General features: G+C 42.8%; 1 protein-coding gene across 2 annotated transcripts in view; it reads right to left on the bottom strand.

Annotated features, from left to right (window-relative positions):
* The window catches only part of mfsd13a (major facilitator superfamily domain containing 13A), a 50,909-nt gene that overhangs the window by 11,968 nt on the left and 12,066 nt on the right, over positions 1–26,875 (bottom strand). The window contains exons 2-8 of one of the 2 annotated variants that reach the window (XM_059947042.1): positions 20,990–21,080; positions 17,756–17,966; positions 12,190–12,269; positions 10,245–10,694; positions 8,076–8,193; positions 5,844–5,940; positions 2,832–3,003 (exon numbers count right to left, since the gene is read on the bottom strand). In XM_059947042.1, coding sequence (XP_059803025.1) covers positions 2,832–3,003; positions 5,844–5,940; positions 8,076–8,193; positions 10,245–10,694; positions 12,190–12,269; positions 17,756–17,917 — 1,079 coding nt within the window. In that variant the 5' untranslated portion in view covers positions 17,918–17,966; positions 20,990–21,080. The remainder of the gene's footprint in view (positions 1–2,831; positions 3,004–5,843; positions 5,941–8,075; positions 8,194–10,244; positions 10,695–12,189; positions 12,270–17,755; positions 17,967–20,989; positions 21,081–26,875) is intronic. The other variant, XM_059947041.1, reaches the window with a different exon arrangement.

Raw genomic sequence — 26,875 nt, 5'->3', positions numbered from 1 at the left:
TTAGCGACAGGAGAGGGACCAGAGGATTTGAAGAAAGCTAATATTGTTCCACTGTTTAAGAAAGGCTCTAAAAATAAACCAGGGAATTATAGGCTGGTGAGCCTGAAATTGGTACAGGTGGCCCCCGTTTTTCGAACGTTCGCTTTACGACAGCTTGCTGTTAAGAAAGACCTATGTTGGTACCTGTTTTCGCTAACCAAAGAGGATTTTTACTTTTACAAAAAAAAAGATGCCGGGTTTGTATGTGTGTTTACCCCGAGAAAGACTACCACGACCATGAAGCCTTGTTTGGGCAGTTGTGTGCCCAACGTATGGTGTACGTTCCGATTTTTTTTCTCCAAATCAATTTTGGCTCGCTGCCTTCCCGATTTTGATAAGTAAAACTACTCCGTACATACAATATTATTTTATATGGGGTGTATATTTATCGTATTGTTCCTGCTTTTACTATATATTCATGTTATTTTAGGTTTTGTGTGTTATTTGATTTGATTTGGTAGGTTATTTTTTTGGGTCTGGGAACGCTCAAAAATTTTCCCCAATAAAAATTAATGGTAATTGCTTCTTCACTTTACCACATTCCGGCTTACAAACGGTTTCACAGGAACGCTCTACCTTCGGATAGCAGGGGAAACCTGTAGTAGGAAAACTATTGGAAGGTATTCCACGAGAACTTGGATAGATATGAGCTGATTAGGGATAGTCAGCATGGCAGGTAGTATTTAACCAATCTTACAGAGTTTTCAAAGTTAGCAGGAAAGTGGATGATGGCAAGGCAGTGGATGTTGTCCACATGGACTTTAGCAAGGCATTTGACAAAGTCCTGCATAGGAGGTTGGTCAAGGAGGTTCAGGTGCTGTACATTCAAGATGAGATGGTAAATTGGATTAGACATTGGCTTTGGGAGAGAAAGCAGAGAGTGGTAGTGGATGGTTGCCTCTCTGACTGGAAGCCTGTGAGTAGAGGAGTGCCACAGGGATTGGCGCTGGGTCTGTTGTTGTTTGTCATCTATATGAATGATCTGGATGATAATGTGGTTAACTATCTGCAGATGCCACCAAGATTGGGGATGTACCAGAGTTTGCAGTGGGTTCTGGACCCTCTGGAAAAACGGCTGATGGAAATTCAAGCAGACAGTGTGAAGTTTTGCACTTTGTTTGGACCAACCACTGTACGATTTGCATGGTAAGTGGCAGTAGGGCACTGAGAAGTGTGGTAGAACAGAGAGACCTGGGAATACAGGTCCAAAAATCATTGAATGTGGCATCACAGGCTGATAAGGTTGTAAAGAAAGCTTTTGGCACATTGCTCTTCATAAATCAAAGTGTTGAGGACAGGAGATGGGATGTTATGTTGAAGTTTTATAAGACATTTATGAAGCTTGTTGTGTGCAATTTGGTACCTACCTACAGGAAAGATGTAAACAAAATTGAAAGAGTCCAGAGAAAATTTACAAAGATATTGCCAGGACTGGCGTACTTGAGTTACAAGGAAAGATTGAATAGGTTAGGACTTTATTTATTGGAACATAGAAGATTGAAGAGAGATTTAATAGAGCTATATAAAATTATGAGGGTATAGATGAGGTAAATGTAAGCTGGCTTTTTCCACGGAGTGTGGGTGGGACTACAACTAGAGGTCATGGATTAAGGTGAAAGGTGAAAAGTTTAAGGGGACTGTGAGGGGAAACTTCTTCACTCAAAGGGTGGAATGAGCTGCTTGTGCAAGTGGTGCACGTGAGCTCAATTTCAACTTTTAGCAGAAGTTGTATAGGTACATAGATGACAGGGATATGGAGGGTGCAGGTCGATGGGAGTAGACAGTTTAAATGGTTTAGCATGGACTGGATGGGCTGAAGGGCCTAGTATTGTGCTGTACTTTTCTATGACTATGAATTAGAAGGATAAGTGATACTATGGAGACAGCCATGTTAGAGGCTTAGCATAAACAAAAAGAATGCAAGTTACTGCCCCTGCAAATGAAACAAAGCTTACTGCAATTCGGCTATAATTGTACTAACTACACTGGCAAACGCTGTTGAGATCAGAGTTGGTTTTGGTTGGCCTTCTTCCATGGAGGTGCAGAGCAGTGAAACAGCAATCATAATTAAACACTCACAGAACATCCACGAAGCAAGTTGTTATGATATCTCCCTCACACCTCTGCAGCCCAAGAGAACTACCCAATGTAAATCCCACCTTCCAAGACAAGGTCCACTGTCAGATAAGGTAGATGACTACTCTCCATTTTGATTTAGCTCTTCCAATTCATGCAGCTTGATCTTTTCTCCGTTTCCTCTGTTCCAAAGAAAACAACCCCAGCTTTTTGCATTCTAGACCAAGTAATATCCGGGCACCTTGTTCTGTGTTCTGCTAGAAAAATGAAGGGCTATGTAGGAGTAGATTTAAAGGTCGGCACAACATCATGGGTTAAAAGGTCTGTACTGTGTAGTTCTACGTTATATTGTCAACACAAAATTGAGTCCCAATGAAAGGTCTCAACCCGAAACACTGACTCCACAGATGCTGAGATCCTCCAGTGTTGTGTGTGTTGCTTTGGATTTCCAGAATCTGGTTTATGATTTGTGCACCTTGTCAAGAGCATCTACATTCCAGAAGAGATGTGGTCATCAGAACAATATCCCTAATACTCAAGCTTAGCTTAGTCAAGTTGACAATTTTTATTTTAAATATGAACACTGCCTTGAATTTGATGCTATTGGAATTCATTAGTAAGTGCATTTACAATCTGTGACAGTTGCTGATCATGGATCAAAAGGTTAAAAAATGTTTTTGAAAACTACAAATCATGTGGACAAACCACTGGCATACCTGGCTATGAAGAAACAAAGTAGGTAGGTTTGATCTGGACCTGCCAACAACATGATCAGGCTGAGCACGAGTTTCAGAAAAAACAACCATCGAATGACCACATAAACTCCAAATCTGTGGCATAGTGACAGGAAGTAAAGGTTGTTCAAATGTGGAGCAATGTACGAAGCACCTAAGGGAAAAGAAAAAGTTGTTAATTTATTCAAAACTTAATTACATTCTTGGAGAATTCTGCTTTCTCAACAATCAGATTATAAATACTCTCATGTTTTCACAAGTTCATATGTGAAAAAACAAGCTCAGGTGGCAACAATTCAGATGAGTTGATAAAGAGTCTTGGTCACAAATTCTGCCTGTTCATTCCTCTCCACAGATGACAGTCAGACTTTATTGATCCCGAGGGAAATAGGGTTTCATTACAGCCGCACGAAGAATAGTGAAGAAATATAGCAATCTAAAACCATAAATAATTAAATAATAATAAGTTAATCATGCCAAGTGGAAATAAGTCCAGGACCAGCCTATTGGCTCAGGGTGTCTGACACTCTGAGGGAGGAGTTGTAAAGTTTGATGGCCACAGGTAGGAATGACTTCCTATGACGCTCAGTATTACATCTCGGTGGAATGAGTCTCTGGCTGAATGTACTCCTGTGCCTAACCAGTACATTATGGAGTGGATGGGAGTCATTGTCCAAGATGGCATGCAACTTCAGACACCACCGTCAGAGAGTCCAGTTCCACCCCCACATCATCACTGGCCTTACGAATTAGTTTGTTGATTCTGTTGGTGTCTGCTACCCTCAGCCTGCTACCCCAGCACACAACAGCAAACATGATAGCACTGGCCACCACAGCCTTGTAGAACATCCTCAGCATCGTCCGGCAGATGTTAAAGGACCTCATTCTCTTCAGGAAATAGAGATGGCTCTGACCCTTCTTGTAGACAGCCCCAGTGTTCTTTGACCAGTCCAGTTTATTGTCCATTCGTATCCCCAGGTATATGTAATCCTCCACCATGTCCACACTGACCCCTTGGATGGAAACCGGGGTCACCGGTGCCTTAGCCCTCCTCAGGTCCACCACCAGCTCCTTAGTCTTTTTCATATTAAGCTGCAGATGATTCTGCTCACATCATGTGACAAAGTTTCCCACCGTAGCCCTGTACTCAGCCTCATCTCCCTTGCTGATGCATCCAACTATGGCAGAGTCATCAGAAAACTTCTGAAGATGGCAAGACTGTGCGGTAGTTGAAGTCTGAGGTGTAGGGAAGCATCCACCTGCATCACTGTCAGCTTCTCACCCAGCAGAGCAGGGTAGACAGTGTTGAACTGGAGAAATCAAAAAACATGACCCTCACAGTGCTCGCCGGCTTGTCCAGGTGGGCGTAGATACGGTTCAGCAGGTAGACAATGGCATCCTCAACTCCCAGTCGGGGCTGATAGGCGAACTGAAGTTTGGCCTAACCATAGGCCGGAGCTGCTCTAGAACAAGTCTCTCCAGGGTCTTCTGATGTGGGAAGTCAATGCCACTGGTCTGTAGTCATTGGAGCCACTGGGGCGTGGCATGTTCAGTACAGGAACGAGGCAGGACGTCTTCCACAGCACAGGAACCCTCTGGAGACTCAGGCTCAGGTTGAAGACATGGTGAAGTACTCCACATAGCTGGGGGGGGGGGGGGGCACAGGCTTTGAGCACCCTGGGGCTGACACCATCCGGGCCTGCAGCCTTGCTTGGGTGGAGACGTTTCAGCTGTCTTCTCACCTGTTCAGCTGTGAAGCCCACCGTGGTGGTTTCAGGTGCGGGAGGGGTGTTGTCACAAGAGCAGGGTGGGGGGCTGTAAGGAGGGGTAGGAGGGGAGAGTGGAGTATGTGTTGGTTGGGGGCCCGACAATAGAGGAATCATGTGGGGGATGGGCAGGGGCCACAGTGTTAAATCTGTTGAAGAACAGGTCAAGTTCGTTGGCCCTGTCCACACTGCCTTCAGCTCCTCTGTTGCTAGTTTGCCGAAACCCAGTGATGGTCCTCATCCCACTCCACACCTCTCTCATTTTGTTCTGCGGGAGTTTCCACTCAAGCTTCCTCTTATACCTGTCTTTAGCCTCCCTGATCTTGGCTTTCAGGTCCCTCTGTATTGTCCTCAGCTCCTCCCTATTTTCCATCTCTAAACACCCTCGTTTTAGCATTTAGGATGTCCTTAATGTCCTGTGTTATCCATGGCTTGTTACTTGAATAACAAAGGACAGTTCTTGCTGGAACATTGCAGCCTGACCTGCTGAGTTCCTCCGGCACTTCGTGTGTACTACTTCAGATGAGTTCACAGAGTACAAACCCTAGTCCATACCCAGGCATTAGTACAGTACTACTGTAACAATCCCAACTTTCAGGTCATTTATCGACTCCAGTGGATGTTAGAAAATACAAAACGCTATTCAAAGAAAAAGGGAAACTGCTCATCATTCAGTCAGAGGCTCATTCAATTACCCCAGAGGTTCACATCCTTTTTGGAACCAAGACTGTGATTGTTTAAATGGTGTGTTCAGTATTGACGAGACGTACAATTGTTTGTGTGTTAGTAGTTTAGATGGATTGTGCCTATTTTTGTGACTTAAATGAAGATCAGACCACATTTTATGAGTAATTAATGCAGGAGGGTTCATAAACTATTTCTTGCAACTTGCATACAGGCCACATGTACTCCTGGAGCAACTGGAAGACAGATGGGATGCACTTGCCTACCCAGGCATCTTCTGCTGATTGGGAACTCAGTTCACAGCAATATTATTACAAGTTGCAGAGAAATACGAATGGTTGAGTTAAACATCCTAGTTTAACTATATACTGCCCTATGGATTTACTAAAGTACAATGATGGTGAGCGACATTTGCCTTGTGAACAGTTCTCAGGAATGAGACCCTGTCACAATCCTGGAGAGGAACTGTATTGTACAAGAAAAATTGAGTCTTTCAGCAGTGCCAGGAAAATCTGGTCTCAATATTTCAATTTGTGGAACTTACCTAGGAGAAAGGAACTTGTGGAGAGTGAGATTTTGTCTGAAAGTAGATACTCCAGAAACAGGGGGAAGAAATTACTGTTGAAATGGCAATGAAATACCTATTAGAGAAAAAAGTTGCCATTAGCTAGTTCAAAATGTTACTTCACTAGCATTTTGTCTAAGACCTAAAGACCCAAATTTCAGCTGTTCTTATTTTCCTATCTGACATTGTACAACCTTGTTTAAGATATATTCTTCGCCATCCAGCCACTATAAAACCAGAACCTCTGGCAGGTTCTGTACTATTCTGTGCCTGCACTTTATTTGTTTTTAAACTAATTTCATTAAAGTACACTGAAGTGCTGCATAACATCGTGCACTGCAACCCAATTATTCAACTGACACTGAACAGTCACTGTACAGGAGCCCAATTCTCCAAACAAGCTTGCAAACACTCTTAATCCACAGTTAGAGACTTGTGGAGCTTATCTCACTGCCTGACTCTAATGTTATCCCATTTAGTCCCATGCATCCTGATTCACTGACTGTGTGCATACATCTACTGATGCTTCTGGACATATCATCAGTGATGTTCCTGGAATCATCGGGTGTTTCGGGTCTTTCAACATCATACACCCTTCTCCAGGTGACCCAGCCAGGGCTGATCAGACCCCAGCTTGTGTCCAGATCAAATATTCTAAACCAGTAAATTTCTCCCAATTTGATAAGAATTCATGATTCTGGACATGGTTGGGCATTTGAAGCAAAAAGAAACATTTAATGGAAATGGACTGTTTAATTGCTGTGCTAACCTAATCTGACTGATACCCAAGTCTCTCAAAGCTATCTGATTTTCATTCACATTTATGATACAGATTCACACCACTACTAGCTGGGATTACCTCTCACCCCAACTTTTGTCTATTAAATGATTCAGTGGAACAGTTGTTACTGTTTAATCAAAAGATAAATTACATGACATTCAGTAACAGTCAAAGACCATTTACTTTACTTATAACTTTAATCATCTCCATCAGCCCTGCAGGCTATCTGCTACTGAAACCTCACACTTGGCTCATCTCACAGACACACTTCACAAATCTTTCTCTACTAGACTTCCAGAAAACTGCAGCATTAACAACCTGCAGACCATTCCAGGACACTTTGGAAAACTCAACATTAACAGGAAAGGTCTCAAAATCAATGTTCATTGATTTCTCATGATTCTTTTAAAATGTGTTCACATAGAACATTACAGCACAGTGCAGGAGCTTTGACCCACGATGTTGTGCTGACCCAAGATCAATCCAACCCTTCCCCCTTCCCACAGAACCCTCCATTTTTTCTTAATCCACGTGCCTCTTGAAGCCTCTGAAATCTCCCTGGTGTGTCTGTCTCTACCTCCAGCCCGGCAGTGTGTTTCACACATTTACCACTCAGTCCTGATGGATAGTCTCTGCCCAAAACATCAACTCTAACTCCTCTCCACAGAAGCTGCCTGACACACTGAGTTCCTCCAGCATATTGTGTGTTAGTCTGGATTTCCAGCATCAGCAGAACCTCTTGTGTCTAAGAAGCCCTAACTCACTCAGCCTTTCTTCATAAGACATGAATCCAGGCAGTCTCCCGGTAAATCTCCTCTGTACCCTCTCTAAAGTTTCTACATCATTCCTACAACGAGGCAACCAGAACTAAATACAATATTCCAAATGTGGTTTAACCCGAGTCTTATAGAGTTGCAACATTACCTTGTTCCCCAACTAATGGGCGCAAAAGCACCATACTCCTCCTTAACCATCCACGGCAGCTTGAGGGATCTATGGACATGGTTCCACACTGCCATTAACCCTGTACACTGCCTTGAAATTTGATGTTCCAAAGTGAATCACTTCACACTTCTCCAGGTTGAAATCCATCTGTCTCTTCTCAACAATTCTTGACAACCTTCTACTCTATCCACAAGACCATCCTTGCAGAAATCATAATGCTTCTCTAAAGTTTTGCCTTCTTCAATCTCAGGACTGTAACTGAGCTTTGAGTCTTTTCCTGTTATAGTTATATGTCCTGGGATGCACATCTGTGCTATTATACTTGTTAAGCACATGGTACCTTACTAAATTAAAGGAAGTTGCTATCATCACCCACCACAACCCTCTATTTTGTAATGTGTCACCAGAATCTACTGATTCATTTTCTAAATCCTTTATTTTGAAGATTCTGTAATTGGAACTGGAAAAAAAAAGAGGTGGCTCACCTGCACGAAGTTCATGGACACAAACCAAACAAAGTTTTGGTGTCTGGATAATTGTTTCAAATACTCTGCAAGTGTCAGTGTCTGCTCTTGGGCAAGAGGTGCTGGACTGATGTACAATCTGGAAAGAATTCAGAAAATAACAACTGTTATCCATGTTTCAACCCACTTTTGTCTATCTGTTTTGACCTCAAAAACATTTCAATGCATACTCACCAAACCATGTATAAATATTTACTGACACTAACATATTAATAACAGTTTCTACAGAGAAAAGGTAGCTGTCAAGCGGAAGTGAAAATAACATTAAGAAGGTTGCTTATTATGATAATATGAAGTTGGAGGATTGAGAAGGAACTTGGGAGTGTGATTTATGCACGGTTGCTTAGCTGATAGTGCATACAGGCAGAACAGGTCCTTCTGGCCCAACGAACCCATCCCTTTAACTGTAGCCTAATCACAGGGCAATTTACCAACTTACTATTATGTCTTCAGAATATGGAAGGAAACAAGGAAACCTACACGGTCACCAGGAGAACATACAAACTTGTTAAAGTTAGCACTGGAAGTGATCTCCAAACTTGATGCACTGAGCTGTAACAGCATCGTACTAACTGCTATGCTACGATGGCGCACCTTAAGATCAGAGTCCGAACCTGCTGTGATCTGTAAGGAGTTTTCCTGTTCTCCACATGACTATGTGAGTTTCTTCTGGCTGCCCCGTTTTTCTCTCCCAAGTTCCAAAGACATACAGGTTAGGGTTAGTGGATTGTGGCAATGCTATATTGGTGTTAAAAGCATGGCAACACTTGCCAAACATAATCCTTGCTGATTTGATGGAAAACACGGCACTTCACTATGTTTCAATGTACATATGACAATTAAATAAAGCAAATTTAATCTATTAACTGACTGGCTACCGTTACTGAGAGGGGAATTGGACATCAGAGGGAATGCAGGTCCTGTCCAGGTTATGGACACCTGACCCAAGGACACTACAACCGTATGAATGAGTGTTTCAGAGATGCACCCACCTAGCCCAGTACTAATCAGGTGCCTGGTAGGGTGAACAGTGTGGGACTGCTGTGCAGACTGACACCAGCTCTTCCTGCACCTGTCTGCTCAATCTCCCTTATCGGTGATGTCCGCGACAGCTGGAGGAACTCAGCGGCTCAGGCAAAACCCATGCTGTCAAAACTTCAGGTTGAAATCCTTCATCCGGACTGGAAAGAAAGAGGGGAGATTGGCAGTACAGAAAGGTGGAGTAAGAGCTGGCAGATCATTGGTGGATCCAGATGGGGAGGGCATGATTGGCAGGTGAGTGAACGGTGAGAGTGGGAATGATGCAAGAAGCTTTGAGGCAATAGATGGAAATGATAAATGGCTGAAGATGATGGAATCAGAAAAGAGGTCATATTCCAGGAATAAAGGTGGAAGGTGGGGAAGTATACATGGATGATGGGCAGATACAGGGGGTGGTGGAGAGGAAATAAATGGGGTGATGGGGGCTCGTTAGACCAGGAGCCCCCTCATCTGGATCTACCCACCAGCTGACAGCTCTTGCTCCACCCCCTTCCCCAACAGATTTTTTATGTTGGCCATCTTCCTTTCTTCTTTCCAGTCCAGATGAAGGGTCTCCACCAGCGATACAGACTGTCCATTTCCTTCCACAGGTACAGCCCAACTTGAGTTTCTCCAGTTTCACCCCAAGTTTCCAGCTTCTGCAGACTTTTATGTCTCCACAGCTGTTTCTGTGATCCTTTCCCACACACCATTTTACAGACAGTTTCCAGGGACAGAACCCTGTCATACCCTGGGGGCAACAAGTAGGGAGGTTGGAGGTGGAAGAGACAGTAGTAGTGTCTGTTGAAATTTTTCTGAAGCAGGATGGAAACCAGGAGCCATTCTCAAAGAAAGGATACAAGTTCTGCCATCTGATTTCTGAATGGACACTACCTCACTACTTTTTTTATTTTTGCAATATACATCATATATACATACACATATACATTTACTGTAATTCACTCTTTTTTCATGTGATCATGTATTGCATTGTACTGCAGCTACAAAGTCAACAAATTTTGCAACATATGCCGGTGATATTAAACTGGATTCTAATGAAATTAGAAGAGGGGATCAGGGTGAGGGAGGGATGCATTAAGAAATACTTACTCCTTTAATGTGGAAGCTTCTGCATATTTGACTTTGACTTCTGATTGAAATCGTTGTCTGAGAAGCCAGGTGCATATACTAAAACCAAAAATAGAAAAGGCAGCCATCGCTGCACAGAAGAGTCTAAATGAGACAAAGTTTTCCTTGTTCCACACTGCGTAGGACATAAACACAGACAGGGACCCAAGGGCACTAAAAAGTGAACAGTAAAAATTCAATCTAGTCCTGTCCTTTTCCGACACTGCTAAGTCTGCCAGTAAGGCATTATGATTGAGGTCCACAACAGTGAGGAATCCGTCATACAAACAGAGGCAGATGAGAAATTGTACTCCTGGCTGGGCCCATGCCACCCAGAATGAGAGGAAGGAGAGTGCAAACAGAGGACCATTTCGCATTAACGCCTTCAGTCTCTTCAACACTACTTCAGGAGAGGAAATTGTTTCACCTGACCTATAAAGAAAATAAATACATTATATACTAGCAGAGGTAGTGTTAAAATATTTATTATTGTCAATTATCAAGATTAAATAAAACTAATTAGTCCCCTTACATATGACTAAAATAACATTGAATAACTCTTGGCAAGACAGATAACCAATTAGGCACTTGCTTTGTTTGTATGGAGGTCTGAGGTTTCTACAGGACTTCCGCAGTTGACCAGACGGGGAACTGCTGGCAGTAACTATTCCATTTTCAAACAGCATCTAGACATTCTCAAAAAAATTACTTGTGGCATCAGTACACAGCAATGAGTGCTAAAAGAAAAACCAGTCAAAACCAACTGCAAGATCCAGGACAATAACAAATATAATCAAGATGGAGCACTGGGACAAAGTTTCCATGGGAAATACACAAATACAACCTTTTCACATGTGGACACATTTATGCAGTGAGAGACAGCTCATATCACTGAGATTTCTATATTTTCTGAACATGGACCGTACTGAAGGAAACTCAGTTCAGACAGCAGACCTTTCATACTGTACAATGTTTTTGTTCAATGATAGTCTGCATATTTTACTTAGTTTCTTTAAATAGGCATACAACAGCACAACATTAAACACGTTAACTAAATTAGTCCCTTCTGCCTTCACAAATACATATCCCTCCTTTCTCTGCACATTCATGTGCCAAGAGATTCTTAAAATCCCTCCACTGTACATTTGCTTCCACTACAATCCCGACACTCACCACCATTAAAACAAACTTGCACTGCAAATCTCCTTTCAACTTGCACCCTCTCACCTTAAATGCATGATGTTAGATATTTCAACCTGGTAAAAAAAAAAGATCTATCTACTCCAAGCCTCACAATTTTAATAAACCTTCATCAGATATCCTCTCAACCTCCAGCCATCCAAAAAAAATACCTCAAGTTTGTCCAACCTTTCCTTTCAGCTCACACCCTCTAATCCAGCCAATATCCTGGTAAACACTGTATCAAATGCTTCCACGTGCTTCCTAAAAGTGGCAACCAGAACTGAATACAACACTCTATATTGCAGCTTGACCAGAGTTTTCCAAAGCTGCAATATAAACTTCCTGACTCTTAAATTGAACCCTTCGATCAAAAGACAAACAAGTCACATTTATTTGTTTCTACCCCAACAAATTTCAGGGAGGTGCGGGCATGGACCTCAGAATCTGTCTGGACAGCCAGAGTCCTGCCATTAGCTACACTTACCCCATACATTTGATTTTCTGAAGTACAACACCTGGATAAATTAAACTCTCCCCGCCATTTATCCACCCATATCTGCAATTAATCTATATCCTTTCCCAATCTTCAACAGCACATGTCCAATCCCCAATTTTTCCATTGTGGTCATTCTTCAGAACAGGAACAAATTTTAATAACACTTTTACATTAATGGTGCAAAATATAATCAACCCAACTTGAAAACTACACAGAACCTCAAATACAAAATTGTTTATTGATACATACTGTTGTGTGCTCAGAAATGAGCGGTCGCTTAGCCATCCAAATAATGGATCATTAAGACTATTCCATAGGAGAAAAATGGTCTGGAAGGGAAATGCATTGAAGATTAAAACAAAGATGTTCTGTAATAGCTACAGACACCATATTGAAAACAAACAAGAAAATCTGTGTATGCTGGAAATCCAAAGCAACACATGCAAAATGCTGGAATAACTCAGCAGGCCAGGCAGCATCTATGGAAAAAAGTGAACAGTCGGCGTTTCAGGCTGAGACCCTTCATCAGGACTGTTTACTCTTTTCCATAGATGCAGGAGGAACTCAGCAGGCCGGGCAGCATTTTGTGTGTGATATCATATTGAAGACAAGAAAAAGTCATTAATAGTTCATGGAGTCTAATACACAAAACTAAGCTAAAATCAGAAAATTATTTTTGAAAACAATTGAAATATTGAGAACAGATACAGAAATATTTGTAGACAGCATGTTGACTTCATGGAATCTTTGCCATTACAAAGAACCCTCAATCCCATAAAAACATAGTTATGCCAAAACCCAAACTCAACTACTGGTGCCAGATTCTGGGCACCCTATTTTAGGAAGTGCATCAATTGCTTTGCAGAAAATGCAGCAAAGGTTTACTACAATAAGACCATAAAACATAGGTACAGAATTAGGCCATTCAATCTATCAAGTCTGTTGTAAAATTCCATCATGGCTTCTTTATTATTTCTCTCAACCCAATCACTTGTCTTAGCCTCATAACCTTGATGCCCTGACTAATCAAGAACATATCAACCTCCAATTAAATATACCCAAAGACTTGGCTGTGTGTGGCAATGAACTCAACAGATTCACAACCTCAACTAAAGAAATTATTCTGCATCTGTTCTAAAGAGATTTTACAGCAAATAAGCTTTGAACTCTGAGGCTGTTTCCTCTAGTTCTAGACACCACCCCCCCCCCACTACAGGAAACATCCTCTCCACATTCACACTACCTAGGTTTTAAATATTTGATAGGTTTCAGTGAGACCAACCCCCCCCCCACCCCATTCTTCTAAACTCCAGTAAGCACAGACCCAGAGCCATCAAACATAATAAATGGGTATGTTGAATTAGATTACCTGGAGAGTTGAGAGAAATGGGAAACTCCTCTCAGAGCAGAGTTTAGTAAGAGATTTGTTGGATTTTTGCAAAATTAAAGATTATTAGGAAGGAAATATCAGATTGTGTTTTCAATTCTTTAGCAAATAATAGTGAGATACATTTTTTTTTAAACAGAAGACGTGGTAGCCAGGCTGAAGAGCTTTAACCATATAACAATCACAGCACGGAAACAGGCCATCTCGGCCCTCCTAGTCCGTGCCAAACTCTTAATCTCACCTAGTCCCACCTACCCGCACTCAGCCCATAACCCTCCACTCCTTTCCTGTCCATATACCTATCCAATTTTACCTTAAATGACACAACTGAACTGGCCTCTACTACTTCTACAGGAAGCTCATTCCACACAGCTATCACTCTCTGAGTAAAGAAATACCCCCTCGTGTTTCCCTTAAACTTCTGCCCCCTAAATCTCAAATCATGTCCTCTCGTTTGAATCTCCACTACTCTCAATGGAAACAGCAAATAAGCAATTAACCATCTCATACAGAAGCACAAGAATGTTTCATGATAAGATTACTTTCTTCCTTACTCAAGTGTTTTACATTTAAACATTTGCTGCGATCACAAAAATTTTTCATCCATTTGAGAACAGCTGAGAAATGGCTGCTCTTGGGCTACACTTGCTGGAATATAGAAGAATGGGGGGGGGGGGAGGAGGGCAGAGATCTCACTGCAACCTATTGAATACAGTACTGAAGGCTTAGAGTGAATGTGGAGAGGATGTTTCCTGTAGGCCTAGAGGGCACAGCCGCAAAATACAGGGCTCGTCTGTTCTAAAATGCCTTTAGAACAGAAATGAGGAACTTGTTTATCCAGAGGGTGGTGGATTGTGGAATTCATTGCCACAGATGGCTGCAAAGGTCAAGTCATTGGGTATAGTTAAAGCAGAGGCTGATAGGTTCTTGATTAGTTAGACTATCAAAGGTTATGGGAGAAGGCAAGAAAATGGGGTTGAGAGGGATAATAAATCAGACAAGATGAATGGCGGAGCAGACTCGACGGACTGAATGGCCTAATTCTGCTCCTATGTCTCAAGGTCTAATTTACTGACATCCTTAGACAACAGGGACAGAACTAACCACTGGATTTTCATTGCTCTGCTAAATTGGTTAGTCTGTTTTACATGCATGCTTCAATGCAGTCAGTAATTACTGCACTTTGGCAACAGTTAAAACACCCTCAAGAATTATCTTTCTGTATCTCAGGGAAATGAATTTCCCACAGCCAATGTCTGATTAACTCAAGAGATCTTTAGACCTTGGTCATAAGCCCTGCTCTTTGGAAAGAAGCTGCTGCACAACTTTCCCACACAGCCCACAAGAGTCGAGTAGTTAGCAAAGAGTCCCTGCCTGCACCATAAGACTCATCTTTTTGCTACAAAGTGGCAAATATTTTAAAGAAAACTCGGTCCTAGACTTGATCTTCCATCATTCCAAAAACACACATCATCAGTTCAATATTTCAGTCTTCATTTTCTTCCAGTTGAGGAGAGACCGTTGAAAATTAACAGCTTTGTAAAACATCAAGATTACTAGCAAAACTAAATAAAGATTTGAAACATTATGTATGAAAACAAAACACACCCTGGTGTGCCTTTCCAAATCTCACTTCCTGACCAGCTAATGGGGGTTGTTGCTTAGCTGCTTGTAATCCTAACAGATACATTTGAAATTCAGTTAAGTAATTTAACAGGACAAGAACAAAGCAGTTCATTGCCAATTTACTACAGCAGATGTATTAATAAAAATACCCTATGCTTCAGAAGATGAATAACCATTGTATTCCCAATGTAATAAAATAGTTTTCTTTTGAACAGCTGAAATTCCTGATGTAGATGTACATTATTCATTTGCTCAGCATGTGGAAATGGTTAATGTTCTCATGTGTGATGCCATTTCCAAGTCAAATACCCAGATTGGATTTACATATCAATTGTACCTATCACTGACTACACTCAGGTTTTAAATAATCAAAAGATTACTGCAAGACTGCCACAAGACAGTGAATCGAGTTTGTGGCCGACTTTGGACTTCGATGTGTTTCAAAGACTTGCGAGGAAAGGGGTGATTGGAGAGGACAATGATAATTCACAGGATTGTTTGAGCAGAAGCTTTGAAGGAGTAGTCAAGGATCAGGGACTGAATTTCATCTAGTAATGAAACACAGTTTGGGAAGGAAGCTTGGTAGTTTGTGGAAAATCTACGGATGCTGGTAACACACATAAATAAACGATCTTAGCAGGCCAGGCAGCATCTGTGGAAAGCGTAAACAGTTGATGTTTCGGGTTAAGACCCTTCTTCAAGAATTCAGCCTGCTAAGTTCAGTTCAGTTTCAGTTTATTGTCATTTAGAAACCACAAATGCAATGCAGTTAAAAAAATGAGACAACGTTCTCCAGAATGATATCACAAAAGCACAGGACAAAACAGACTACACCGGAAAACCCGCATAACGTTTGGTAATCCCCAAATCCAGAGTCCGGAGAGGCTGCTGCGTATTAATATCGTGCTACCATCTTAGCGCATTCCCTGGAAAGGAGCTCCAAATCCAAAACAAGTTCCTCCAGCATTCTACGTGCGTATGCGTGTGCTGCCTGGGTAATTTAAGGTTTAGTTGCAATCCATCTGAGGTAATGCAAAATGGGATTGCATTTAAGCAGCATTAAAGGAGCTGCATGAAACAGGCAGGGAATGGAGGGGTAGGAACTGAGTGCAGGCAGATAGGGCTAGTTTAAATTACATAGTAGGTGTAATTTTAAAATAAAAATCTGAAGTGCAGATTCTTATGCTAACACACAAAGTACACTGCAGATACTGTGGTCAAATCAACACGTACAAACAAGCTGGATGAACTCAGCAGATCAGGCAGTATCCATTGAAATAAGCAGTCTTATGCATGTCAGACAGAGTGGTCAGCAGCACTGGGGCTCCACAGGGGACTGTCCTGTCTCCCTTTCTTTTCACCATGTACACCTCGGACTTCAACTACAACACAGAGTCTTGCATTCTTCAGAAGTTTTCTGATGACTCTGCCATAGTTGGATGCATCAGCAAGGGAGATGAGGCGAAGTACAGGGCTATGGTGGGGAACTTTGTCACATGGTGTGAGCAGAATCATCTGCAGCTTAATGTGAAAAAGACTAAGGAGCTGGTGGTGGACCTGAGGAGGGCTAAGGCACCGGTGACCTGTTTCCATCCAAGGGGTCAGTGTGGACATAGTGGAGGATTACAAATACCTGGGGATACGAATGGACAATAAACTGGTCAAAGAACACTGAGGCTGTCTACAAGAAGGGGCAGAGCCGTCTCCATTTCCTAAGGAGACTGAGGTCCTTTAACATCTGCCGGATGATGCTGAGGACGTTCTACGAGGCTGTGGTGGCCAGTGCAATCATGTGTGTTGTTTTGTGCTAGGGCAGCAGGCTGAAGGTAGCAGATACCAACAGAATCAACAAACTCATTTGTAAGGCCAGTGACGTTGTGGGTGTGGAACTGGACTCTGACGGTGGTGTCTGGAAAGAGGATGCTGTCCAAGTTGCATGCCATCTTGGACAATGACTCCCATCCACTCCATAATGTACTGGTTAGGCACAGGCGTACATTCAGCCAGAGACTCATTCCACCGAGATGTAACACTGAGAGTCATAGGAAGTCATTCCTACCTGTGGCCATCAAACTTTACAATTCCTCCCTCAGAGTGTCAGACACCCTGAATCATTAGGCTGGTCCTGGATTTATTTCCACTTGGCATGATTAACTTACTATTATTTAATTATTTATGGTTTTATATTTCTTCACTATTCTTGGTTGGTGCGGCTGTAACGAGACCGAATTTCCCTCGGGATCAATAAAGTATGTCTGTCTGTTAGGCATTATTAGAAGAGGTGACTACTAGCAGCAACTTGACAGACATGTTGCAGAATTATACATGTTGTACCAGCTAAATTCCAACACAAACCAAGTATGAACAAGCTTACTGAATTATTGTATTGCATTTTTTACTGATAGGTTTTTAAAAAACCACAACACTTATCATCAAATAAAATGCATACAAATTGGTAACAAATGTTTCCTAACCCACACAATTTGATAGAAGTAAAAGGGATGTGTGAATATAATTTATCTAGATTTACCCTTTTTTTTGCAGTTAAACAATTGAAAGAATTTTGAAAGATTAATTTTTACTTTTCTCACTATTTTATCATGACTACATGGATGAAGGATCTCGGCCCAAAACGTTGACAGCACTTGTCCCTATAGATGCTGCCTGGCCTGCTGCGTTCCACTGGCATTTTGTGTGTGTTACTTATGTATTAGCCATTTTGCTTGATTCTTATGAAACAGTAACATATTTCATTTTCTCAAAAAATACTTTTTGAAAAGTAGAATACATAAACTCACTTACCTCACCAATCCAGAAGGATAATTTATCGATTTTGTAAACCGATACAAATGTATCCACATAGTACAAGAGAAATACATTATGCAGAATGGAGACAAAGAGTGATAGGGAACCGTACAGCACCGCTGTAGGAATGTTCAGGCAGCTGGCAGGTCTAATTCCCATGACTTCAACTATCCATTACATCGTAGTGCCAGCTTCTTGGTCATTTCACCTGGATCATTAGAGAAGGTTCAAAGTTAGGACAGCAGACAGCAGCAAGCTAACATTAGCTTGTTATTCTGAAACAAACACAACACAGTAAATTGCAAGAAATCCAAACTATTGCACTCTCAATTTTCCTTCATAGAACATAGACTGGTTGGCCCTCGATGTTGTGCAGTCCTTTTCACCTACTCCTAGATCGAGCTAACCCCTTCCTTTTGCAGAACACTTCATGTTTCTAAAAATACCCCTAATGTATCTGGCTCTACCACCCAGGACATTCCACCCACTCCACTCTGAAAGCCCGCTACACTTTCCTCCAATCACCTTCTAATTATGCCCCCTTGTATTAACTAATTCAGCCTGGGAGGAAAAATTTGCTGGTTATTCACTATCTATGCTTCTTATTACAAGTGCTTCCTTGTAGTACTTCTCCCTATTGGGTAAGTAATCTTTCTGGGGGGTGTGGGAATCACGTGCTAACTACTATTAGTATAGTGGCATAATGTAGTCAAGTAGTTCTTGTACCAAAAGGTTGGCTTCTTTATGCAATCCCATGTTATCATTAAGTAACAGTATGAAAAACAAAGCCATTTTACCATCGTACAAAACATGACATTTACGTAGGCATCTCAGCTTAGATAGCCACAACACAATATTTATATAGTTTGAATCCAGCCAGAACGTTATGCTAAGGTTTCATTCTCATATCTTGGGCTAATTTTAAAGATTAGCTTTATTGGACAGATTTACATCCAAAACTTAGTGAAAATGCATCACTTGTACCTGGGGTGTGCTGGGGGCAACCTACAAGTGCCACCGTGCTTCCAGTGCCAACACTGCACGCCCACAACTCACTGACCCTAACCTGCAAGTCTACGGAATGTGGGAGGAAACCAGAGCACTAGGAGGAAACCCACATGGTCACAGAGAAACTGTACAATCTCCTTACAGACAGAAGTGGGAATTGATCCCTAATCTTTCACCTGGCACACTGAAAAGTGCCGTGTTAATTGCCAGGCCACTGTGCCACACAGTTTCAAAAAGGGCCAATTGTGCATACACCAATGACACAACCATGGCAAGTAAAGTCAAGTGTGTGAACATCAAAACCCACAGCAGAGCCAGGAAACCCTCAAAGGCAACTTTCAGTGCAGCATGGCTTGGGGGCTGGTTCCTCCCAACACTTGAATGAGAAATGACAGGAAACAAGGCAAACGCCGAGACACAGTGAGAAACGACAGGAAACAAGGCAGATGCCGAGACACAGAGTGAGAAACGACAGGAAACAAGGCAGATGCCGAGACACAGTGAGAAACGACAGGAAACAAGGCAAACGCCGAGACACAGTGAGAAACGACAGGAAACAAGGCAGATGCCGAGACACAGTGAGAAACGACAGGAAACAAGGCAGATGCCGAGACACAGTGAGAAACGACAGGAAACAAGGCAGGTGCCGAGACACAGAGTGAGAAACGACAGGAAACAAGGCAGGTGCCGAGACACAGTGAGAAACGACAGGAAACAAGGCAAACGCCGAGACACAGTGAGAAACGACAGGAAACAAGGCAGATGCAGAGACACAGTGAGAAACGACAGTATACAAGGCAGATGCCAAGACACAGTGAGAAACTACAGGAAACAAGGCAGATGCCGAGATACAGTGAGAAACGACAGGAAACAAGGCAGATGCCGAGACACAGTGAGAAACGACAGGAAACAAGGCAGATGCCGAGACACAGTGAGAAACGACAAGAAACAAGGCAGATGCCGAGACACAGTGAGAAACGACAGGAAACAAGGCAGATGCCGAGACACAGTGAGAAACGACAGGAAACAAGGCAGATGCCGAGACACAGAGTGAGAAACGACAGGAAACAAGGCAGATGCTGAGACACAGAGTGAGAAACGACAGGAAACAAGGCAGATGCCAAGACACAGAGTGAGAAACGACAGGAAACAAGGCAGATGCCGAGACACAGAGTGAGAAACGACAGGAAACAAGGCAGATGCTGAGACACTGAGTGAGAACCGACGGGAAACAAGGCAGATGCCGAGACACTGAGTGAGAACCGACGGGAAACAAGGCAGATGCTGAGACACTGAGTGAGAACCGACGGGAAACAAGGCAGATGCTGAGACACTGAGTGAGAAACGACAGGAAACAAGGCAGATGCTGAGACACTGAGTGAGAAACGACAGGAAACAAGGCAGATGCTGAGACACTGAGTGAGAAACGACAGGAAACAAGGCAGATGCCGAGACACTGAGTGAGAAACGACAGGAAACAAGGCAGATGCCGAGACACAGTGAGAAACGACAGGAAACAAGGCAGATGCCGAGACACTGAGTGAGAACCGATGGGAAACAAGGCAGATGCTGAGACACTGAGTGAGAAACGACAGGAAACAAGGCAAACGCCGAGACACAGTGAGAAACGACAGGAAACAAGGCAGATGCTGAGACACTGAGTGAGAAACGACAGGAAACAAGGCAGATGCTGAGACACTGAGTGAGAAACGACAGGAAACAAGGCAGATGCTGAGACACTGAGTGAGAAACGACAGGAAACAAGGCAGATGCCGAGACACAGTGAGAAACGACAGGAAACAAGGCAGATGCTGAGACACTGAGTGAGAAACGACAGGAAACAAGGCAGATGCTGAGACACTGAGTGAGAAACGACAGGAAACAAGGCAGATGCCGAGACACAGTGAGAAACGACAGGAAACAAGGCAGATGCTGAGACACAGTGAGAAACGACAGGAAACAAGGCAGATGCCGAGACACAGTGAGAAACGACAGGAAACAAGGCAGATGCCGAGACACAGTGAGAAACGACAGGAAACAAGGCAGATGCTGAGACACTGAGTGAGAGATGACAAGATGATGATGAGCAGTTAAATGAAAACGGGGGCAGGTACACCACTGCAGGTCAAACTGGAAAAGGAACAGTCTTCATGGATTGAGCTTCAACAAGAATGAACCAGCAAGGCCTCTCAGAAGTTCACCATACTGAATTAGTTAACTCACATGGCCGTTTGTCTCATTCCAACTGGGAACAAACACTTGGATGAAACAGGCAAGGCCAGCCCTACTGGAGTCCTTCCCCAACAGAGAACAGCTGTCAGGACAAATATCAATTTTCGTCAGTACAACATTTCATGGCAGGACTCCTGGTACAAGTACTGGCACCTGATGCATCACACAAGGCTAAAAGATGCTCTCATCACTCTCATGACAGGTACCAGCAGCTGCCAGACTGACCACTGTCAAATCTACTCAGTTCTCTAATTCAACTAATGTGCTGTAGATTTCTACGTTCAACACAACCCAAAAAACATCAGCACCAATGGCAACAGACTAAATGCTGGAGTAACTCGGCAGGTTAGACAGCATCTATGTAGAGGAATAAACAGTCGATGTTTAGGCAAAATTCCTTCATATGGGAAGGAAGGGTCCAGAAGGGAGAAGGCGTGTGTAGGTGGGGGTGGGGGGGGGGGGGGGAGGAGGGAAGAGAAGTACAAGCTGGCAGGTGATTGGTGAAAGCAGGTGAAGGGGAAGATGAGGAAGGGGGATGAAATAAAAAGCTGGATGGTGATAGGCAGATGTAAAGAGCTGAAGAAGAAAAATCTGAGGAGAGTGGATCATGGGAGAAAGGAAAGGAGGGTGATAGGCAGGTGAGGAGAAGAGGCAAGACAGGAGCCAGTTTCTTCCATGGCCAACCCGAGTGCCCTAACTGGGTGGCGATGGAGCTGAGCTCCACCAAAGAATTATCTATCTCTGCACTTCTTGGCTCTGCACTCCCTAGTAGTCTGCCCAGATCAATAGCTAATCCTCTTGTTAGACACACTTTGCGTATATGGGCTCAGATCAGGAAATGCTATGGTTTCCAGGGGTTTCCCGTTTCCAGCCCTATTGCTCATAATCACCTTTTTTTTTACCTACTACATATGATTCAGCGTTCCAGGTTTGGTATAGGAAGGGCATTAGACATTTTGAAGATCTTTTCATTGATAATCGCTTCGCTTCTTTTCAGCGGCTCTCTGTTAAGTTCAATCTGCCCAATGCTCATTTTTTCAGATATCTCCAAATCCGACACTTTATTGCTCCTTTAATTCCTAACTTCCCTGAAATGCCTGCGAAAAATGCTATGGACCTATTTCTTTCCATGAATCCACTAGGTAAAGGCTTAATATCAATCATCCGAGATAAACTAGCGGCCTTACGACGGGCCCCCATACATAAAATCAAAATGGCCTGGGAGCAGGATTTAAATATCTCCTTATCTGAGGAGAGCTGGGATTCAGTTCTCAAATTGGTTAACTCAACCTCTCTTTGTGCTCGCCACTGCCTTTTACAGTTTAAGATTGTTCATAGAGCCCATATGTCTAAATCTAAACTATCTCAATTCTACCCTAGCGTTAGTCCGCTCTGTGATAAATGCAAGAGGGGCGTGGCCTCTCTCATCCTTATGTACTGGTTCTGTCCGAGCTTGGAGAAATTCTGGAAAGATGTCTTCACTACATCATCGTGTATTCTGAATCAGCACCTAGAACCAAACCCCTTAATTGCTCTGTTCGGTTTTTGGGGCGAGACAGATTTATGTCTGGGTCCGACCAAATGCCGAATATTATCCTTTGCCTCTCTTCTGGCTAGACGCTTGATCCTCCTCAGATGAAGAGATGCTGCCCTGCCCACTCATGCTCAATGGCTTAACGACACCATGGCCTGTTTGGACCTCGAAAAAATTCATTATTCAGTTCTCAATTCGGATCTAAAGTTCCATAAGGTCTGGGGACCTTTTATCGAGTACTTTCATAACCTTCCTCTTGACTAGGGTTTTTTTTTCTTTTCGGTCCCTTGCTTTCAGCTCCTTTTTTTTTCCCGGTAGAAGGCATTATTATCCTCTGTTGCTGAGTGTATTCACAGTCTGGGAGCTTGGCTGTCCTGACTTATACTCTCTATATTGTGTTGTGGTTGGTCTGGAGTTGCTGTTGTTTTTTCTTGTGTTGTGGGGCTTGGGGAGGACACTATGCTTACTTGTCTTTAATTTAGGTGCTTTTTTTTTTGCTAAATTCTCTTCCTTTGTAGCATATTGTTATTGTATGCTTAATTTTGCACTGTTTTAATGTTCCTCATTGAGATTTGGGGTTTTTAATTTGTAAAATGTTTTGAAAAACTAATAAAAAAAAAAGACAGGAGCCAGAATAGGGCATGGAAAATGAGGTGGTGGAAGAAAGTAGCTGAAGCTGGAGAAACTGTTGTTCATATCATCAGGTTGGAGGCTACCTGGACAGACTATGAGATGCTGCCCCTCCACCCTGAGGGTGGCCTCATCCGGACTGGACAGAATGCCATTGACCATCACGTCAGAATGGGAATGGGAAGTACAGGTGTCCCCCGCTTTTTGAATGTTCGCTTTACGTCAACTCACTGTTACGAAAGACCTACATTAGTTACCTGTTTTCGCTAACAGAAGGTGGTTTCACTGTTATGAAAAAAGGCAGCATGCGCCAAGCATCCAAGTTCCTCCCCCGGAACTACATTCTAGCCAGCTTTGCTTAAACACGTGCCTGTGAGCATATGTGCTTTATATCGATTTATTTTGTGCATCTGTTAGCAAGATGAGTTCTACAGTATCGGAAAAGCCTAAAAGAGCGCGTAAGGGTGTTACATTTAGCGTAAAACTAGACATAATAAAGCGTTTCAATCGTGGTGAACTAAGTAAGGATATAGTGAGTTTGGTTAAGGGTTTGTGAAAGTTGACAAAGATGATGTTGAAGAGGTTTTGGCATCCCATGACCAAGAACTGACAGATAAAAAGCTGATGAAGAGGAAAGGATAACAATTGAAACCGAACGCAATAGTGAAAGGCCTGAAGGTGAAGACGTCCAGGAACTGAACGTGAAGCAATTACGTGAGATTTTCGCTGCAAATGACAATGCTGCAATGATTGCAGAAAAGTACGACTTTAATTTTGAAAGGGTACGTAGGTTTAGGGCATATTTGCAGGATGGTTTGAGTGCTTACAAAGAACTGTATGATAGAAAAATGTGCGAGGCTAAGCAGTCAAGCATACTGTCATTTTTCAAACCTTCCACATCAGCCACAGCAGACGATGAACCTCGACCTTCGACATCAAAGCAGGCAGACATAGAAGAAGGTGACCTGCCTGCCCTGATGGAAACAGATGACGATAAGATGACACCCAAGTGTCCCACCACCCCAACCTCCGATGACTCAGCCTAACACACCATCATCAGTGTCTTCCCAATTCCGGTAAGTGAAACTATACTGGGCGTACATTATTTCTACTTTATATAGGCTGTGTATTTTTATGTGTTATTTGGTAGCTTCATAGCTTAAAGGTTACTGGAAAAAATTCTCCTGACGGGCCACAAGTGCTGCTGAGAGCACTTGCGTGAGATTTTCACTGCAGTGGACAGTGCTGCAATAATTGAAGTATTCCTACATTATATAGGCTGCGTATTTATCAGATCATTCCTGCTTTTACTATATGTTACTGTTATTTTAGGTTTTATGTGTTATTTGGCATGATTTGGTAGGTTATTTTTTGGGTCTGTGAACACTCACAACTTTTTCCCATATAAATAAATAGTAATTGCTTCTTCACTTTAACTTAAGCTTCTAGTTTACGAACCATTTCACAGGAATGCTCTACCTTTGAATAGTGGGAGAAACATGTATATTAAAATAGGTTGCCAATGGGAAAACCTACTTTTTGTGGCATCTGGCACACCAATGGCAGCAATGGTACAACTCTCAAGTACCTCACACAAAGCTTTTGTTGGGCAACACACCCCACTTACACAGGACTGCGTGATGTTGACCATGAAAAGACTCGTGTTCTCAAAGTCAAAATTCATCTGATGGAATGACCACAGAGGAGCTAACTGATCACAAATACAGGCACTTCAGAAATGAATTCTCTACAGGAGGAAATAACAGCTGGACAGGCACATGAAGACAGAGGCCCAACAGAAAAATTCAGACTGGGGCAACAAGTGAGGCTCAGCAAACACTGTTGGGACGTGCATAGATTCCACAGTGCTGTCATGGCCATGTACAGCCAGGAACAGGTGAGAGTTCATCAGAGAGACAGGGGCAATGGAAATGTAGAGAACATTTTGAATAATCTGTTCTTGATATGATTACCCTCGACTGCATCCCACAGCAACCTATTCTGACCAGCCTTGGCACCACTCTTGCTCACAGTCAAGTCCATTACCACAACTACAGGGTCAGCAGCAAGTAGTATCCCTGTTGAAGATCTAAAAAGCTTCAGGCACAAATCCACAAAGTGCCCACATCAGGGAAGAACAAGATACATTAGCACAGATGTTGCAATGGTGATCATCTCCAATAAAATTAGTAAATTCAACTGTAATAACCACAGTCAAGGGAAGGACATCACCTGATTCCTTTTCAATCGCCTCCTTCCAACAGCGAGGTTTCCAAAGGAACCATCTTCAATAGACAATAGATGCAGAAGTAGACCATTCGGCCCCTCGAGTCTGCACCGCCATTCTGAGATCATGGCTGATCATTCACTATCAATACCCAGTCCCTGCTTTGTCCCCATATCCCTTGATTCCCCTATCCATCAGATATCTATCCAGCTCCTTCTTGAAAGCATCCAGAGAATTGGCCTCCACCGTCTTCCGAGGCAGTGCATTCCACACCTCCACAACTCTCTGGGAGAAGAAGCTCTTCCTCAACTCTGTTTTAAATAACTGACCTCTTATTCTCAATCCATGCCCTCTGGTACTGGACTCAACCAACATCTGGAACATATTTCCTGCCTCAATCCTATCAAATCCTTTAATTATCTTAAACGTTTCAATCAGATCCCCTCTCAATCTCCTCAATTCCAGCGTGTACAAGCCCAATCTCTCCAATCTCTCTGCGTAAGACAGCCCTGCCATCCCAGGAATCAACCTAGTGAATCTACGCTGCACTTCCTCAATTGCCAGAATGTCCTTCCTTCAACCTGGAGACCAAAACTGTACACAATATTCCAGGTGTGGTCTCACCAGGGCCCTGTACAAATGCAAAAGAACATCCTTGCTCTTGTATTCAATTCCCCTTGTAACAAAGGCCAACATTCCATTTGCCCTCTTCACTGCCTGTTGCACTTGCTCATTCACCTTCATTGACTGGTGAACTAGGACTCCTAGGTCTCTTTGCATTTCTCCCTTACCTAACTCGACACCGTTCAGACAATACTCTGCCCTCTTGTTCCAGCTTCCAAAGTGGAAGCACAAACAATGCACAATCACTGAGCACAAACAATGCAGAGACAACACAGGCCACCATGCTAGAGCTTTAACTCTGTTAAGAGTCTGCAGAATATACGAGTAAGAGTAATCTCTGAATGAAATTCATCATTGCCTTGAAAGCAACAGTATAGCCTTTGATATTGAGGTAAAAGGAATGGAATATCAGTGCCTCAGAGCGAGGACAAAGCCCATTGTCTTCTGTGCAATACAGATTCCCACCTCCTATATCCTTTTTGGCCTTGAACCATCTGTAGAAGGTGCTGAGAATCTGTGACAATGTTCTGCAAAACCCTCCATAACTATAACCAATGCCATTGTCCTTTCCCAAGACAGTGCCCATCTTGTTGCAATGTTGCCTTTTCTGAAACCATAAGGCTAGAAGGAGCAGAATTAGGCTATTCTATCATGGCAGATTTATTATTCCTCTGAACCCATTCTCCTGTCTTCTCCCTGCATCCTTAGATCCATCAACATCTGCTTTAAGTATACCCAATAACCACAGCTGTCTACTTGTTCTTGTTGCAATTTTATTGACCAATCTGATAAAAAGCCATTTCTCACAACTGAATACACCACTGCTGTTTTTCTATAATGTTGCATTTCCTCCTTCCGTAAA

Source organism: Hypanus sabinus, chromosome 22 (assembly GCF_030144855.1).
Source record: "Hypanus sabinus isolate sHypSab1 chromosome 22, sHypSab1.hap1, whole genome shotgun sequence".
In the NCBI taxonomy this organism is placed as follows: domain Eukaryota; kingdom Metazoa; phylum Chordata; class Chondrichthyes; order Myliobatiformes; family Dasyatidae; genus Hypanus; species Hypanus sabinus.
The sequence above is the reverse complement of the archived record's forward strand: the minus strand, read 5'-3'. Positions and strand labels throughout refer to the sequence as shown.